The 17,737-nt window shown below is 54.4% G+C and overlaps 1 protein-coding gene and 1 pseudogene across 2 annotated transcripts; both read right to left on the minus strand.

Moving 5' to 3' along the window:
- Positions 1-17,737, minus strand: part of LOC128782905 (zinc finger protein 850-like) — a 211,394-nt pseudogene that overhangs the window by 56,958 nt on the left and 136,699 nt on the right.
- LOC128782960 (olfactory receptor 14J1-like) lies at positions 13,791-16,899 on the minus strand. 2 transcript variants are annotated; one of them, XM_053933543.1, is made up of 2 exons: positions 16,671-16,899; positions 13,791-14,771 (listed from the first exon to the last, which is right to left on the minus strand). In XM_053933543.1, exon 2 carries the CDS (start codon positions 14,746-14,748, stop codon positions 13,816-13,818), a length of 933 nt encoding a protein of 310 aa, XP_053789518.1. In that variant the 5' UTR covers positions 14,749-14,771; positions 16,671-16,899; the 3' UTR covers positions 13,791-13,815. The 2 variants fall into 2 exon arrangements, with proteins under 2 accessions (XP_053789518.1, XP_053789516.1); XM_053933541.1 differs by lacking the exon at positions 16,671-16,899 and adding an exon at positions 15,435-15,541.

Raw genomic sequence — 17,737 nt, forward strand, 5'->3', positions numbered from 1 at the left:
ACCCCCGTCAGCAGCCCCAGGCTGGCCGTGGGCAGGCTGGGGCAAACAGCACGGCTGGTGCTCTGCCAGGGCCCTGGGGGAGACGGGAAGGAGCAGCAGAGCAGGGGCTGATCCATCCCCAGTGCGCTGCACAGCCCAGGGCAGCGTCCCAGAGCGTCCTCACGGAGCTGCCAACAACATCCCCCCTCTGCAGCCCTGGCCTCTCCCCCAGCTCACACAGGTGCCGCATCCTTGCAGGCACAGACACGGCAGCGCTGGCTCAGGAGCCCCTGTTTGCATTGCACACAGCAGGCGGGAGCACCCCCGTGCTGGTGCTGTGGGGACATGAACCTGAGGGAGCACAAATGCCATCAGCCCCTGGGGCCAGGAAGGGCTGGGGGACACCAGGGAAACCACTCAGCTTTTTCCTGGCCTCTGCACTCAGCCAGAAAGTTTGTTCCCATCAGCTGGGACTTTCCTGTCCCACTGCAGACGCTGTTGCTCAGAGCCAGGGCTGCCTGGCAGCCACCCCCAAACTGCCCTGAGAATTTCCTTTGCTTCACCTTTGCTTTCCTTACTCTTCCTGCTGCAGATTTCTTCCTCTTGCCCACCCCTGTTCCCTCCCCTGCACACAGCTCATCCCTTTGTGTCACCTTTGTGTCACCTTACCTCCTCTGGGACTCATGTTGTCCAGGATCAACAACCCCAGCTCCCCCAGCTGCTTCTCACAGGACTTGTGCTCCAGACCCCTCACCAGCCTTGTTGCCCTTCTCTGGACATGCTCCAGCCCCTCCATGTCCTTCCTAAATTGGGGGCCCAGAACTAGACACAGCACTCGAGGTGCTGCCCAACCAGTGCCCAGCACAGGGGAAGAATCACTGCCCTGCTCCTGCTGGCCACACCATTCCTGATCCAGGCCAGGAGCCATTGGCCTTCTTGGCCACCTGGGCACACGGCTGGCTCATGTCCAGCCTGCTGTCCATCAGTCCCTGCAGGTCCCTTTCTGCCTGGCTGCTCTCCAGCCCCTCTGTCTCCAGCCTGGAGTGCTGCAGGGGTTGTTGTGGCCAAAGTGCAGGACCCGGCACTTGGACTTGTTAAACCTCACCTTGTTGGATTTGGGCCCTGGATCCAGCCTGTCCAGGGCCCTGTGCAGAGCCCTCCTACCCTCCAGCAGATCCACACTCACACCCAGCTTGGTGTCATCTGCAAATTTGGTGATGGTGGGCTCGATCCCCTCAGCCAGATCATCAGTGAAGATGTGAAACAGGACTGGGCCCAGCACAGACCCCTGGGGGACAGCAGCAGGGACTGGACACCAGCTGGATGCAGCACCATCCCCACCACTCTCTGGGCCCAGCCTCCAGCCAGCTCTTCAATCTCCCTGAGAGGAGGGAACCTGCCCAAGCCGTGGGCTGCAGGTTTTCCAGGGAATGCTGTCAGAGACAGCGTCAAAGGCTTTGCTGAAATCCAGATGGACACATCCACAGCCTTTCCCACATCCACAGGTGGGACACCTGGTTATAAAAGGAGATCAGGTTGCTCAGGCCGGAGCTGCCCCTCCTAAATCCACACTGGCTGGCTCTGACCCCTCGGCCATCCTGTGGCTGCCCTGTGATGGCTCTCAAGGTGATCTGTTCCAGAACCTTGCCGGGCACCGAGGTCAGGCTGACAGGCCTGGAGTTCCCCAGATCCTCCTTCCAGCCCTTCTTGGGGATGGGCTCACACTGGCACCTCCAGTGCTCTGGCACCTCCCTGCTGAGCCAGGACTGATGGGAAATGATGGAGAGCAGCTTGGGGAGCTCATCCACCAGCTCCCTCATCCCCCTAGGAGGATGGATCCCATCCCATCCCATACACCTGTGAGCATCTGAGTGGCTCAGCAGGTCATCAGCTGCTTCCTCCTGGATTACAGGGGCTGTTCTGCTCCCTGTGCCCATCTGCCAGCTCAGGAGAACTCTTGTCCTGAGGACAACCTGTCCATATATTGAAAATTGAGACAAACAAGATGTTAAGTACCTCAGCCTTTTCTTTATCTGTAGTTGCTCTATTCTCCACTGCTTTCAATAATGAGTAGAGGTTGTACTTCACCTTCTTTTTGCTATATATTTTTTTATAAAAATGATTTCTATTATTATTCCAGAAGCTGCCAGGTTAAGAACTAATTGAGATTTCACCTCATTCCTTTTTTTTCTTCATGACCTTACAACATCCTTACACACTTCCAGAGTTGCCAGTCCTTTTTTCCCTTCATTTCCCACAAAAGCTCCATGGGAGTCAGGACAGTCATTTTCCTCACCAGCTCATCTTTTGCCACACTGGGACAGGCTGCTCCTTCCCCCTTAAGATTACATTCTTGAAACGTGTCCATCCTTCCTGCACCCCTTTGTTTTTATGGAATGTTTCCCTTTAAAAAAATCAGTACCTGATCAGCATCCTAAATAGGCCAAAGTCTGCCCTTCCTAATTCCTGTGTGGAAATTTTCTGCTGCCCCTCCTTTTTTCACAGAATACTGAAAACTCGATTATTTCATGGTCACTGTGCCCCAGGCAGCCTCCAACCCCCACATCTGCCACCAGCCCTTCTCTGTTTGTGAGCAGCAGGAGACAGAGCTTTCCTTGGGAGTGGAGTGTTACCAAAAATTCGGTGGAAGAGAAAACTCCTTCACACCAGTGCAGCATTAAGAAGCAGCATTCTTTATTCAGCCAGATGCACGGGGGATAGCTCCTCCCAAAGCTGAGCATGCTGAGTACAGGAAAGTTTCTGTTCATATTCTGTATTTTGCACACATATTCATTGATTGTGCTGGACTAAACACACATCTGATAATCATTTCCCCAAAATCATTAACATATTTCCTCTCCCCTTTACCCACGCTCTCTTCTGTCCTGGGGGTCTCTCTGGTGGTCCCTGGTGGTCGTGGACCCCAATGTTCCCGTGGGCCTGGCTGAGCTGGCAGGACACTGAGGCTGGTGAACTTCCAGCTCCCCTTCTCACACAATGGGCATTGTGTGGTTTCCATAGGCCTGGGGTTTTGGAGAACAAGCTCCAGGTGTCAGCTCACCTGGTGGAGACAATTTATCATCTGGTAACATGAGGTCACAGAGTGGGCTGTGACATCACAGAGTGGGGTATGTGAGGTCGTCGAGCAGCTACAGCATCATAGATTGTCTCTGTGACAGAGCAGGCTGTGACATCAGAGATCAGCTGTGTGACATTAGAGAATGAGCTGTGACATCCCAGAGAGACTGTGTGACATCCCAGGAGGGCTGTGTGAGGTCACTGGGTTGGTCACTCCTCCCCAGCTCCCCCTCACAGTTTCTCCCAACAACTCCAATGCTGTTCATGCCCAGCGGGGTCCCTGTCCCCCGCTATCCCCCCGGCCCACCTGGAGCCACAGCCTCCACCAAAGGATGTTCCACAGGATCCACCCCAGAGCCTGACACGGGGAAAAGGGGCCAGGGCTGTGTGACCAGGACATCAAGGACGTGGATTATCCAGGTCCCTGTGGCCTGGGTTGGGTTCCCAGGGCAGGAAAGATGTCTGGCAGCTGGAGCAGGCTTAGGGAAAGGCCTCCAAGGTGGGGCTGTGTGGGAAGTGGATTTGTAGAGAGTTCTCAGGGCCTGACAGAAGGAACACACAGTACGCATCCATATGCAAAGTTTGAGATAAGAAATGCTGATTTAGAAATGCCATGGAATAGGACAGATATTGTTGAGAGAGAAATTGAGCTAGATAAAAGTTTCAATGGATGGCTTTACAAATAAGACTAGATATTTTGGAGAAATAGAACTGTCAAAGATGGATTCTAATGGGACCCACGAGGGATAATTTTAGATGATTGGCCATAAGGCACTTACAGCATGGTGTAGCTATAGCTGATAGGCCAAAAAATGCTTATGGTGTATTGTAATTAGGAAATGGTTGGATTCTGATTGTGATGGCATGAATTATAACATCTGTATTTTCTCACCTGTCCCATGAGACTGAAAATGGAATAAAGGTTTTTAAAGCACCTCTCAGTTGCCCCCTCTCTGGGTCAGGAAAAGGGTATTGTCCAACAGCACTGGAGCCCTGGGGCTGTGAGCAGAGGCTGAGGGAGCTGGGCTTGTCCAGCCCGGAGCAGGGAAGGCTGAGGGGCTCCTCATCCCAGCCTGGCAGTGCCAGCGAGGAGGGGATGGAGAACACAGAGCCAGGCTCTTCACCGGGGGCCTGGTGGGAGACAAAAGCCAATGGGTGGAAGGGGAAAGAGGGGAGATCAGCCAGGCCAGGAGGAGATGAAATGAGTCAGGCTGGTTTCAGCATTTCCTCAACACCAAAAGCAGCCTGACCTCCCTTCTCCATCCACCACTGAAAGCTTTGCAAATCAGGAATTGTTTGAGCTCTTTTGCCACCACTCCAGGACGAGCATCCTGATACAAGAACTTAATTGTGTTTATATCTATCACAGAACCACGTTTGTTTGAAATTAATTTTAGTATGGAAATGACTTGTGGATGGTGGACTCATCAGGCACTGCTGGGACGTTGCACATAGCTCAGGGAAGAAGCGTGATTGTTATTAAATTGTGTCCTGTTCAACTGTGGTCTGTTGGCCATGAAGAGAAACTTTCTGTGCCTCTGAGTCTCACCAGTTCCTGACCCCCAAAGGACACAAACCTGATGAGTTGTGGTTCCCACTCCAGTGGTGGCACTTGGAGCTCCCTCCATCCCCAGAGCAGAGCTGCCTTGTCCCAGAAAGTCCCTGGCAATGCAGGGATGAAGGAAACAGGACAGGCTGTGGGGATCAGGGGCAGGGCACGGCCAGGGATTTGGGGTGGTTGTGAGCCCAGGGCAGGACCCGGCCCTTGGCCTTGGTGAACCTCATCCAATTGTCCTGGGCCCACGGCTCCAGCCTGTCCAGATCCCTCTGCAGAGCTTCCTGCCCTCCAGCACAGCCACACTCCCACCCAGCCTGGGCTCACCTGGAACTGCCTGAGGGTGCCCTAGATGGCTCATCCAGATCAGCAATAAAGAGATTTCACTGACCTGGCCCCAATCCTGAGCCCTGGGGACAGCCCTGGATGTGAGTCCATTCCTCAGCTGCTCTGAGTGGCAGGGCTTGGATGAGGGAAATGGTGGGGAGGGGGTGGGGACAGAGTCTGATTGATTGTCAGCCATGAGGTGCTGGGGGTCAATATCAATTGGACATCGCTGATATCAATCTATAAACAGGAAAGACCAGGAAAAGAACACAGGACAAAACAGTTCTCCCTGCATAGTCTTCAAAACAGTATATTCACTTTGAATAAACTCCTGAAATCTCTTTAATTAACCACAGAAGAATTGAAAACTTCAATTATTCCCAGCGGCATTTTCTTGTTACGGAGTTTTGAACAAATGTTTATGAGCTTTTGTCACTGAATTCCTGAACTGAAGAGCTCAGGAAAGAAGAGGCCTCTGGTGAAGTAAAATTCATCAGCAACCTCCAAGGGGCTGTGGATCCATCCCCATCAGAGCAGCAATGAGCAGAAATGGGCAGAGCCTTGTGGCTGCCCCAGCTCTGGGATGGGCCCTGGGCCTGGAGCAGGAGCAGCTCTGGAGGGCCCCAAGGCCGGGGCTCTTGTGCTGGCCTGGGCAGATGGGATGGCAGCAGGGGCTGCAGAGCTCTCAGCAGCTGAGCCAGAGGGGAGCAGGGCAGCCAGGGAGCCTCCTTGTGCCTTGGGCAAGCCCCTTCCCCCATGGCTGGGGCTGAGTCCTGGCTGAGCTGCAGCTGCTGCTGTGCCCTTGGCAGGGGCTGAGGCCGTGGGGCCAGTGGCCAGAGCAGCCTGGCCTGAGCAGAGCTGTGGGGCCAGAGCCGGCTGGGCTGTGCTGGGGAGAGGCCCTTGGTGCTGCACAGAGCTCAGGGCAGCTGGCAGAGCTTGCAGGGAGCTGGGCTGGGCTCCGAGAGCCTGGCCCAGAAACCATCAGTGTCCATCTCAGCCTGGCTGAGCGTGCAGGGGCAGGACTCAGCCCAGGCCTTGTGGGGCAGGGCCAGCGCCTGTGCAAGGCATTGAAAACAGGCAAGTGCCCGAGAGAGGAGGCTGCTCTGTGCCCTTGGGGGCATGGACACAGCAGGGAGGGGGCCCAGGACATTTGTCAGCGCCAGCCTCTGTCCCCAGCCCTTGGCAGCCCTGGCTGCTGAGCCCAGCTTTGGCCTGGGCTGAGTTTGGCTGTGGCCCAGCTCCATCCTCCTGCGGGGCTCAGGGCCTGTTCCCGGCCATGGCCAGCCCTGGCCGGCCTCTCTGCTGGCCCAGAGGCCGGCAGAGCCCGGGGCAGGGCTGTCTGTGCAGCCCCACAGGTGCCACGGGCTGGGCAGGAGCTGGCAGAGGCTGCCCAGCAGGGAGGCCATGGGGCACAGAGCCCCAAGGCTGCCGTGGGCACCACGGCACAGGGGCCGTTCCCAGCCGCAATGCTCCTGTCCTGGGCTGGGCCTGCACAGGGGCTGTGGCACCATGGCTGGGCCAGCACAGGGCCACCAAGGGGCCACGCAGCCGCTGCCGGGGCTGGCAGCAAGGCCGGGCACAGACAAGGAATTGCTGAGCGTGGCCTGCGCTGGCCAGGGCTGACTGTGCCAAAGGCAGAGCTCAGCTGCCCTTGGGGGCTGCAGGAACACTCAGGAGCCCAAAGAGCCTCCATGGCTGCGCTGGAGACCAAGGCTGGAGCAGGGAAATGCAGGGCTGCTGCGCCATGGGGAGGGCATGGAATTCCAGCACACACCTCAGCTCTCTGATGATCCCGGCACCGTGCTGGGCCCTGTTTCAGCCTGGAGCAGAGCAGATGTTGATGGCACAGGAGCCCTGCGGGGCTGGCAGGGACCTGCAGCTTGCAAGGTGCTCTGCTCTCCCTCAGCTCCTCTCTGAGAGATCCAATCCCAGCTGGGCACCTCAGGGCACAAGTGGCACTGCCTGTTCATGGCCACACAGCTGATGTCTGCCTGGAAAGGGGCACATGGTTTAATATTGGTACATTTCATAATATGTAAGTAATAAAATTTTTATTCTCTGTGTCATTTGAGTACTTTTAAGAGATGGCAACGTTTTCTCACCAGGAACAGGAGTTTCTTAGTTCTACTGGATTCTTCTACTGATGGCAGGAGAAGGAATACTGATCTTCCCCTCTACCTTTGCTGCCAACATTCATTCTAATATTTCATTTCTCTCTTCCTTCAGGTGTTTCCAGCTCTCCGGTTTAAATGGCCATGTCTAAGAACATCTCTTCATTTAGAGCAAATGTGTCTATGACCTTCCCATTGCTCCCAGTTTTCCTCTTGCAGCTGCTCTCTGGTCATTCCAATGTCTCCCTTGATTGGCTTCATGCTTTGAGCTTCAGGGAGCTGCCCAATCTTTCAGAAGTTTAAATGACTCCTTAGTCAGCGTTTTAGTTGTATTTTTATCTTTCCTATCACCTCTTCTTATGTCTTTGTCTAAAATCCTTGCCCTCTGGCAATCCCTTGTGGATGGTGGACATGTCAGATATTGCTGGGATGTCACAAGGAGCTGAGGGAAGTGTTTTGACGTTTAGTAAATTTTATCATGTTCACATTTTTATGTTGACCATGAAGACAAACCTTCCTGTGCCTCTGAGTCTCACCAGTTCCTGGTCCCTCAAAGGACACAAACCTGATGAGTTGTGGTTCCCACTCCAGTGGCGGCACTTGGAGCTCCCTCCATCCCCAGAGCCATGAAGGGTCTTGATTTTCATATCTATTCCAACTGCATGAGGAGGTACTTGGATTTAGTGTCAATTGGAGATTGCACATATCAATGAATTAACAGGGAAAAAAAACTAAACAAGACCTAAGAAATCTTTTCTCACTGTCCTTTTAAATATAATGTGCTCACTTTGAATAGGTTTCTAAATCTGTCTAATTAACCACAAAAGACTTAGAAATTTAAATTACTCCCAGTGGCTTGGCTTGTTAAGCTTAATGAGTTAACCTGAATGTTAATGAGCCCTGGAGCACTGAATTCCTGAACAGAAGAGCTGAAGGCTGAAGAAGCCTCTGGAGTAGTAGAATCCAGCAGCAGCCTCCAAGGATGTCAGCAGCCCCCACTGAGGCCATCCCTGCCCAGAGACCGTGGGGGAATGGGCAGACAAGGAGAGCGTCCCTGGGGCTGGGGCAGCAGAACTCAGAGGCAGCAGCGGCTCCAGCTGGGAAATGGAGTGTGGGATGGGGCTGTGAAAGCCCTGCCTGGGCTGTGCCAAGCAGGACACACAAGCCCTGACCCCCATCCCGCAAACAACTCTCTCAAGGAAACATTTAAAAGGAATTGCAATTGTTTGTGTCTTCTGAGTTGGATGCGCTGGAGAAATACCAGCAAGAGATTCTCAGGAGCTCAAAACAACAAAACAGACTTTGCTGGGAAATTTAGAAAATCAGAGCAACTTTGGCAAAAGGTTTATTAGGACATTCAGTCAACAAAAAACACTTCTCAAAGCACTAACTTGGCCCATTCAACTTCACAAACTCTAAGCCTGTTCAATTTTAAGTTAACCAACATTTGCAAGTGGATAGAAATAGGAGACAGAAGGAGAAAAAGACAAGATACAGAGAAGCACACAAAGAGCCACCAGCTCCTGGATTCCAGCAGTGTTCAGATAGAAATTCCAAGAGGAGGTAGGGTCAAGATGTGTGCTTTCCTTGTGGTCAGCCTTAAATACCCCTTGGCCTTCCTGGGCCCTTCCCCCAGGTGGGACTTGGGGTCATTTGGTCACTCAGGAGCTGGGCTGGGGCTCCAGAGGTGGCTGTGGAGCATTGCCTGTGCTGTGCCAGGGACTGGCAGCCACTGCTGGGCTGGGATAGAGGCTCTGGGGGGATTGGGGTTCCAGGGCAGGGCAGGGCTGGGGTTCCAGGGCAGGGCAACGCTGGACCTGCCCCTTCCTCCCCACACATGAAATGTTTCCAGCCAACAATCTCCTCCAGTCAGTCACAACAGGCAGTGTTGGAGGTAAAATCCCAATTCTGGCCATGGGCTCCTTGATGAGAAGGATGGTTCTTTTCCATAGGAAGGAAAGCCCAGAGCCCCAGTGTTTGGAAGGCAGGTGAGAGCCTCACTTAGGCCAAGGCCAGCCAGACTTGTCAGGAATGGCAGATTTTGTCTGGGAGCAGTCTTTGGAGATTGGGAATTTTGGAGGTGGAAGCCAATCTTGGCCATGGGCACCTTGAGAAACAGGACAGTTCTTTCCCATAAAAAAGTAAAGCACAGACCCCAAATGTTTTAGGGACAGATGGAAAGTGACCTTCATGAAACCATTGCCAGACAGACTTGTCCTGGCAATATTCCCATGGGAACAATGCCGGGACATAAAGAAATTTGGAGGAGAAATCCCAATTCTGGCCAAGGGTGCCTGGAGGAGAAGGACAGTTCTTTTCCATAGGAAGAAAATCCCAGAGCCCCAGTGTTTCAATAACAGATGAGAAGAGCCCCTCAGCATGCCAAGGTCAGCTGGACCAGTCAGGTGGCCCCTGGGAGGCCAAACCAGCCAGACCTGTTCCGTGTTCCCTTGGTTCCATGGGCCCCCCACAGTGTCACAATGGTCTCTGTGGTTCCCCAGGCCCCACAGTGTCACGTGATTCCTCTGTTCCATGAGGCCCACAATGTCACAATGGATCTTTGGACCCTGGTGGTTTACGGTGTCACAATGGTCTCCTTTGGCTCTACAGTGTCACAATGGACCACTGATGACACGAGGCCCCTCTGTGTCACCCTGGGCCTTTGGTTCCATGCAGCCCTGCAGTGTCACAATGATCTCCTTTGGCTCCACAGTGTCACAATGGACCACTGATGACACCAGGCCCCGCACAATGGACCTTGGGTTCCATGCAGCCCTGCAGTGTCACAAAGGCCTCTTGGTCCCACAAGGCCCCACAGTGTCACAATGGTCCTCTTGGTTCCGTGGGGACCCCCAGGGTCACAATGGTCTCACTGGTTCCATGAGGCCTCACAGTGTCCCAATGCTTTGCTTATTCCATGGGGCCTCATAGTGTCCCAATGGTCTCCATGATCCCACGAGTCCCCTCAGTGTCTCCATGGTTCCATGGGCCCTGTGCTGGTGCATTCCCCCCTCCCTTCTCAGGTCGCCCTGAGAAATGGAGAAATTTCTCACTGAGAAATTTTGCACTGAGAAATGGAGATGATCCAGAAACATTCTCTAGCTGCTTATAGAATGAGTTGTCCACCTCTTCTTCCTGGTTGGGTGGACGATAACAGACTCCCAGTAGGATGTCAGCCTTGTTGGCCTTCCCCTTAATTCTCACCCGTAGACATTCAACTTCATCTTCATACGTTTCAATACCTATGGTGCCAAAACCCTCCCTAATATAAAGGGCCACCCCTCCACCTCTTCTCCCTTTCCCATCTCCCCTGAAGAGCTTGCAGCCATCCAGTGCAGCACTCCAGCTATCACGTCATCCCACCACGTTTCTGTGATAGCAATTACATCATAGCTCTACTGTTGGACCATGGCCTCCAGCTCTTCTTGTCTGTTACCCATGCTGCGTGCATTGCTGTACATGCACCTCAGCTGGGCTGCTGATTTCACCCTTAACTCAGGCTTACCACCCTTGGGCCTGATTCCAGACAGCCCAGATGCATCTCCCTCCTCCTTCAGACCTAGTTTAAAGCTCTCTCAACAAGTTATACCACATCATGAGCTAAAATTCTTCTGCCCTTCACAGAAAGATGGAGCCCGTCTGGTCCAAGCAGGCCAGGTGCTGTAAAAGTTGCCCCATGATTAAAGAATCGGAAATTCTGCTGATGGCACCAACCTTTGAGCCACTCGTTGATAATGTGAGCTCTCCTCTTGCTTTCACCGTTTTTCTCAGACTCCAAAGGGACTGAGGAAAAGACTGTCTGTGCCCCTGTCCTATTAACCACCTGACCCAATGCCCTAAAGTCCCTTTTAATTGCCCTGACACTCCTCTTTTCAATCTCATCACTGCCAGCCTGGAGTATCAACAGTGGGTAATAATCAGAGGGCTGAATCAGCCCAGGCAGTGTCTCAGTGATATCCCGTACCCGGGCCCCAGGGAGGCAGCAGACCTCTCTGTGGGGTGGGTCTGGTCGACATATGGGGCCCTCTGTTCCCCTCAGAAGGGAGTCACCCACCACGATTACCCTTCTTTCCTTTTTGATGTCAGAGGTGGTGATCTGTCACAGAGATGAATCATAACTGGGAGGCTCACTGGGCAGATAATTTTCTTCTAAACTATCTGGCTGACTCTCCAAATCCAGGGGATCATACCTAATCTGAAGTGGCACCTGGCTTGGGAGGGGGAACTGGGAGGAATTTTTATTATTACCTCCCTCCTCAAGTAGGTACCCACTCCAACTCCCCTTCATCGGCCAGGTGTCCTTCTATAGCCTGACAGTGGGGGCATGGGAGACAGCGGGAACCAAGGGGAGCATTGCTGCCCTGCCAGACCTCATGGAACCAAGGATCCACTGTGACACTGCAGGGCCTTGGGGGACCACGGCGCCATTGTGACACTGCAGGGCCCAAGGATCCAAGGGACTTTGTGACACCAAGGGGTCCCATGGAACCAAAGGGACATTGTGACACTGGGAGGCCTCATGGAATCATGGAGACCATTGGGATACTCTGGGGCCTCATGGAACCGTGCTGACACCAAGTTGTCTGGGAGTGTTGATCTGCTGGAGGGTAGGAGGGCTCTGCACAGGGCCCTGGACAGGCTGGATCCAGGGCCCAAACCCAACAAGGTCAGGTTTAACAAGTCCAAGTGTCGGGTCCTGCACTTTGGCCACGACAACCACTGCAGCGCTCCAGGCTGGGGACAGAGGGGCTGGAGAGCAGCCAGGCAGAAAGGGACCTGCAGGGACTGATGGACAGCAGGCTGGACATGAGCCAGCCGTGTGCCTAGGTGGCCAAGAAGGCCAATGGCTCCTGGCCTGGATCAGGAATGGTGTGGCCAGCAGGAGCAGGGCAGTGATTCTTCCCCTGTGTTGGGCACTGGTTGGGCAGCACTTCGAGTGCTGTGTCCAGTTCTGGGCCCCCCAATTTAGGAAGGTCATGGAGGGGCTGGAGCGTGTCCAGAGAAGGGCAACAAGGATGGTGAGGGGTCTGGAGCACAAGTCCTGTGAGGAGCGGCGGAGGGAGCTGGGGTTGTTGATCCTGGAGAAGAGGAGGCTCAGGGGAGACAAGGTGGTGTCAGGGCACAGGTTGGACTTGATGATCTCCAAGATCTTTACCAGCCTTGCTGATTCTGGGATTCTCTGAAACCACCCTTGGAGCAGTTGCAGGAGGAGCCCTGGGCCTCATCTTCAGAAGCTGCAGCAGCCCAGGTCCCTCAGCTTCTCCTCACAGCCCCAAAGCCCATCCTGTCAGTCCTGCAGAGCCTCTGCAGCTCCTCCTCCTTGCCCAGAACAGGGACCCCACAGGCAGACACAGCAGCCCAGATGTGCCCCCCTGGCCGGGGCTGCCTTTGGCAAGGGAGCAGCACGAGGCACTGCAGGAGTCTGCAGACAATTCCTGCAGCACTTGTGGGATGATCCTGCTCCCCAAGGGCCGTTCCCATGGTGCCAAGTCAGGAACTGCAATGGGGAGTGGGGCCAGAGAGGAAAGGGCAAACAGGGATGGGCTGTGTGCAGGGCAGGGAACTGGGGTGGGCAAGAGGAGGAAATCTTGTCCAGGGAAGAATAAAGAAAGCAGAGGAGAAGCAAAGGAAATGCTCAGGGCAGTTTGGGGGTGGCTGCCAGGCAGTCCTGGCTCTGAGCAACAGCGTCTGCAGTGGGACAGGAAAGTCCCAGCTGATGGGAACAAACTTTCTGGCTGAGTGCAGAGGCCAGGACAAAGCTGAGTGCTTTCCCTGGCGTCCCCCAGCCCTTCCTGGCCCCAGGGGCTGATGGCATTTGTGCTGCCTCAGGTTCATGTCCCCACAGCACCAGCACGGGGGTGCTCCCGCCTGCTGTGTGCAATGCAAACAGGGGCTCCTGAGCCAGCGCTGCCGTGTCTGTGCCTGCAAGGATGCGGCACCTGTGTGAGCTGGGGGAGAGGCCAGGGCTGCAGAGGGGGGATGTTGTTGGCAGCTCCATGAGGACACTCTGGGACGCTGCCCTGGGCTGTGCAGCGCACTGGGGATGGATCAGCCCCTGCTCTGCTGCTCCTTCCCATCTGCCCCAGGGCCCTGGCAGAGCACCAGCCGTGCTGTTTGCCCCCAGCCTGCCCACGGCCAGCCTGGGGCTGCTGACGGGGGTTTTCTGTGCTGAGCATTGGCCTGGCCGTGTTCTTGAGAGAGCCTGGGCAAGGAGCCTGGAGCCCCCAGGCCCTGGCCTGAGGCGTCAGCGCTGCCCCAGCAGTGCCCATGGCCTGTCCCTGCTGCAGCCCCGGCACTGCCAGCCCCAGGACTGTGCCCGGCCCCGAGAGCACTCAGGCCCTGCAGCAACACCAGGGCCACCAGGGCAGCGGGGCAGGGCCACGGGAGCAGCACTGGCAACACCAAGTGCTGCTGCTGCTGCTGGGCACAGCTGCTGTGCCAGCCCTGATCTGCCCCCAGCTCTGCACACAGACATTGCTGCTGCAGCTCCAGAGAAGACAACAAAAGGGCATCTCTGCAGAAAACTCTGCTGGGAGATCCTTGAGTTCCTTTAAAGCCACTGAGAGCACAGCCCCTCATTGACACAGTCTGTGGCCACAGGGAAGGTGGAGGGAAACAATATGAGAAATGGCAGAAGGAGTGACATTTCTTTATTTATCTCAATATTTAAAATCAAAACTAAGAAAAAGAAGCTCCAACATGAAACAAACAAGAAGTATCAGAGATTACTGTTATCGTCAGTGATTTGCAGAAACTGAGAGCAGTTTAATGCTTCTGAAAGCATCCAGTCATCAGTCTCCACACTGCAGCCTTGAGCTCCTGGTTCCTCAGGCTGTAGATGAGGGGGTTCAGGGCTGGAGGCACCACCGAGTACAGAACTGACAGGGCCAGATCCAGGGATGGGGAGGAGATGTTGGGGGGCTTCAGGTGAGCAAATGCTGCAGTGATGACAAACAGAGAGACCACAGCCAGGTGAGGGAGGCAGGTGGAAAAGGCTTTGTGCCGTCCCTGCTCAGAGGGGATCCTCAGCACAGCCCTGATAATCTGCACATAGGAGAAAGCAATGAACACAAAACAGCCAAATAGTAAAGAAATGGAAAATGCAATGAGCACAAATTCCCTGACAAAGGATGTGGAGCAGGAGATCTTGAGGATCTGTGGGATTTCACAGAAGAACTGGCCCAGGGCATTGCCATGGCACAGGGGCAGGGAAAATGTATTGGCTGTTTGCAGCAGAGCATTGAGAAAGGCACTGGCCCAGGCAGCTGCTGCCATGTGGGCACAAGCTCTGCTGCCCAGGAGGGTCCCGTAGTGCAGGGGTTTGCAGATGGACACGTAGCGGTCGTAGCACATGATGGTCAGGAGGGAAAGCTCTGCTGAGATGAAGAACAGAAAGAAAAAGAGCTGTGCAGCACATCCTGTGTAGGAGGTGGTGCTGGTGTCCCAGAGGGAATTGTGCATGGCTTTTGGGACAGTGGTGCAGATGGAGCCCAGGTCGCTGAGGGCCAGGTTGAGCAGGAAGAAGAACATGGGCGTGTGCAGGTGGTGGCCGCAGGCTACGGCGCTGATGATGAGGCCGTTGCCCAGGAGGGCAGCCAGGGAGATGCCCAGCAAGAGGCAGAAGTGCAGGAGCTGCAGCTGCCGCGTCTCTGCCAGTGCCAGCAGGAGGAAGTGGCTGATGGAGCTGCTGTTGGACATTGGCTGTGGCTGCACATGGGCACCTGTTCATGGAGAAAGGACAGTGACAAGTCAGGACAGGCTGCTTGGAGCCAAACCTGGGCCATTCCCTGTAGCCTGTCCTGCTGGGACTCACCCACCCTTGTTGCTGCTCTGGGCAAACCTTCACCCAGGTCCCTGCCTGAGCTCCAGCTGTGCTGGCTGAGTGTGCCAGGAGCAGCCAGGGCTGTGCGTGGGGGCTCTCAAGGAGCCATCCCATGCCACGCTGCCCTGGGTTTGTGGCCATGTGGCAGAGGGACAAGGCTGGATATTCAGGATTTGTCAGGGGAGTCACTCCTACTGCAGAAAGGCTTGGTACCATGTGCACTCCCACTTCTAAGGGAAATAGATGGCAGGAGTTGGTTTTAGGAATTGTTTTCCTACCCACACATCATTGCTGGCTCTCTGAGGTCATAAATCCCCAGCATTCCTGCTGCACTCAGATTTTGCCACTGAGAGATGGGAGAGGCAAAGGATTCCCTGTGGCTGAGGGAAGGTGAGGGGCTGGATGGGCTTGTTCCCCCAGCACTGCTCTGCTCAGCCCCTCTCCTTCCCCGAGCATCTCCCTGGGCCTGGACATTCCCTCCTGAGAGGTGCCTTGTCCCTGCCAGCGCTCACAGAGCCCATCCCACCCCGTGTGCCCTCGGCCCGGCCCTACAGAAACCTGCCTGTGTGCAGGGCCCTGGCTGGGGCAGGGTCTGTGTGCAGCTGGGCAAGGGCAGCTCAGGAGAGCCCTGCTGGGCCCTGCCAAGGTGATGCTGCTGCTGTCCAGGGCTGAGCACTGGCTGAAGGCCCTTTGGGAGGCTGCCAGCAGAGAGACTGACCACCCAAAGTCACAGTTCTGGAGTCTCTGTAAATGTTCAAACATTCCTTTGATTATTCTGTGTGTCCCTTTCAACTCAGAATGTTCTGTCATTCTGGGATTACAATTCCTGTTATGCTTCTCTCATGCCCCTGTTGTCTATAATCAGAAGAGAAAAAAACCCTCTTCCAGCAGTGTCAGAACAGTAAAGTAAAAACCAGACCTTTATTGGAAGCTTCCAGGCGTCGCAGTGGCGATGACGCACAATCGGCTGCTGATTTCAACAATTTTTGCAGGTTGATTAATTAGGATATTTAACAGGAAAATCCGATAGGAGATTCAGTTGTCCCAGTTACACACCCCTGGCTCAACCCATTGGTGTAGGTCCAAGGGCTACTTTGCCCCACTTTTTGTTATGACTGCTCAAATTCTGGTCAAAACCAAAATGTTCTTCTTGTAGGTCCTCTTCCTGATAATAAGACAATGCAGTATTTCAGGAATGCATTTAGACTGGTTATTCTAAAATCTAAGAGAAAGGTTCTGAAATGTACTAGAGTTAATTAAGGATTGTATTGATCGAAGTATATAATAGTAGTTTAATAGAGGTAATTAAGAGTTTAATAGCATAAAGTAAGGATTATAGTTTTATAACTATATAATAGTAATTTATAGAGCTATGAATATGTAAAAATGTATCAAAAGCAAAAATATTTTTGTCACCACACCAACGTTCCCATCCTTCTCCAAGCAGGAAATTGAAAACAGTCTCAGGAAAGCTGCTGATCTTTACAGCAATCCCAGGCTTACCTTCTTTGGGAAGTGTCCTCCGGAGCTGTGCCCAGGCTGGTCTGGAGCTGGGAGCAGCCCTGCCCCAGCCAGCAGCTCTCAGCAGCAGCACCTGCCCTGCTCAGGGTGGCTCCTTCCCCCCACAGCTTCTGGCCAGCGCTGGCAGCAGCTCCCCGGGCCGGCTGAGAGCTGTCCCTGGAAGGCAGCAGAGTCCCTGGCCCAGCACAGCGCCCTGGGCTGCAGGACCCTGCTCTGCAGGACAGCCCTGGGCACCCCTGGCTGCTCTGCACAAGAGACCACCAGAGAATGTACTCACAGGGGCTGTGGGCATTGGCATGTTCCAGCTTGAGGAGATCACTGCAGGAGCTGCAGCTGCATTGTCCTGCAGCCAGAGGTTCCTGTGCCAAGGGCTGGCAGTGATTCTGCCCCAGGCACTTCTCAGCACCTTCCCAGCCCTGACTGATTGAAGCTCTCTGTGCCTCTGGGCTGTGCCCGCGCTGGCTGCAGGCAGTGCCCCAGCCCTGCTGGGCTGGGAGAAGAGCTGCTCATCCAGAGAAATGTGCTTTTGAAGCTCTTCTTGGTTACCAGCATCACCCTCAGTGCCAGGAGCCCGGCCCAGCTCAGCAGCACAGACACAGCACAAGGACTTGAATGAGCCTCTGGGGCTTTGTGCTCAGGCCTTGAACATCAGGCCCTGAGAGGCAGCTGCAGAAACCTCTCCAGAACTCCAAGTCAGAATCGAACTCCAAAGTTTCTTTGACTTTTAATGGATCCCAGTGAGGGACACGACTGAGAAAGTGTCCCCAGGCCCCAGGCAGAGCAGAGAACTGGAGGCAGTGGTGACAGGTGGGGACAAAGAGAAGCCAAGTCTTGGTGTCCTGGGGCACAGCAGGGTCTGTGCCACCAAGGGCTGTCAGGAGACACCTTGTCCTGAGGCCCTGGGGCCTCCTGGCACAGCCCCAGCCAGGCTGGGCACTGTCAGCCCCTTGTCCTGCCCTCAGCATTCCCCCCTAGCCCACATCCCAGTGGCCTCAAGGATCTGCTGGAAGGAGTCCCTGGGGAGCCTTGCTCAGGAATGGCCCTGGGGGCTCCACAATGCTCCCAGGCACTGCAGGTTTTTCAAAGGACTTGGGCTTTGGCTTTTGCCTTGCAGTCTCTGAGAGCTTTCTGCAATCATGGCCTCCAATTATCTGCTGTAATTAGTCCCTGGAGAGGCTTGGTCAGGAACAACACTCAGTGGGGCTCATTAATGCTTCAAGGTACTTCAGTTCTTTTAAGGTACTTGGTGTTTCCCTTTTGGTACAGACTCTGTGAGAGGTTTGTGCAATCATGGCCCCAATTATCTGCTTTAACGAGTCCCTTGAGAGCTTTGTACTGACACTC

Source organism: Vidua chalybeata (assembly GCF_026979565.1).
Source record: "Vidua chalybeata isolate OUT-0048 chromosome W unlocalized genomic scaffold, bVidCha1 merged haplotype SUPER_W_unloc_5, whole genome shotgun sequence".
In the NCBI taxonomy this organism is placed as follows: domain Eukaryota; kingdom Metazoa; phylum Chordata; class Aves; order Passeriformes; family Viduidae; genus Vidua; species Vidua chalybeata.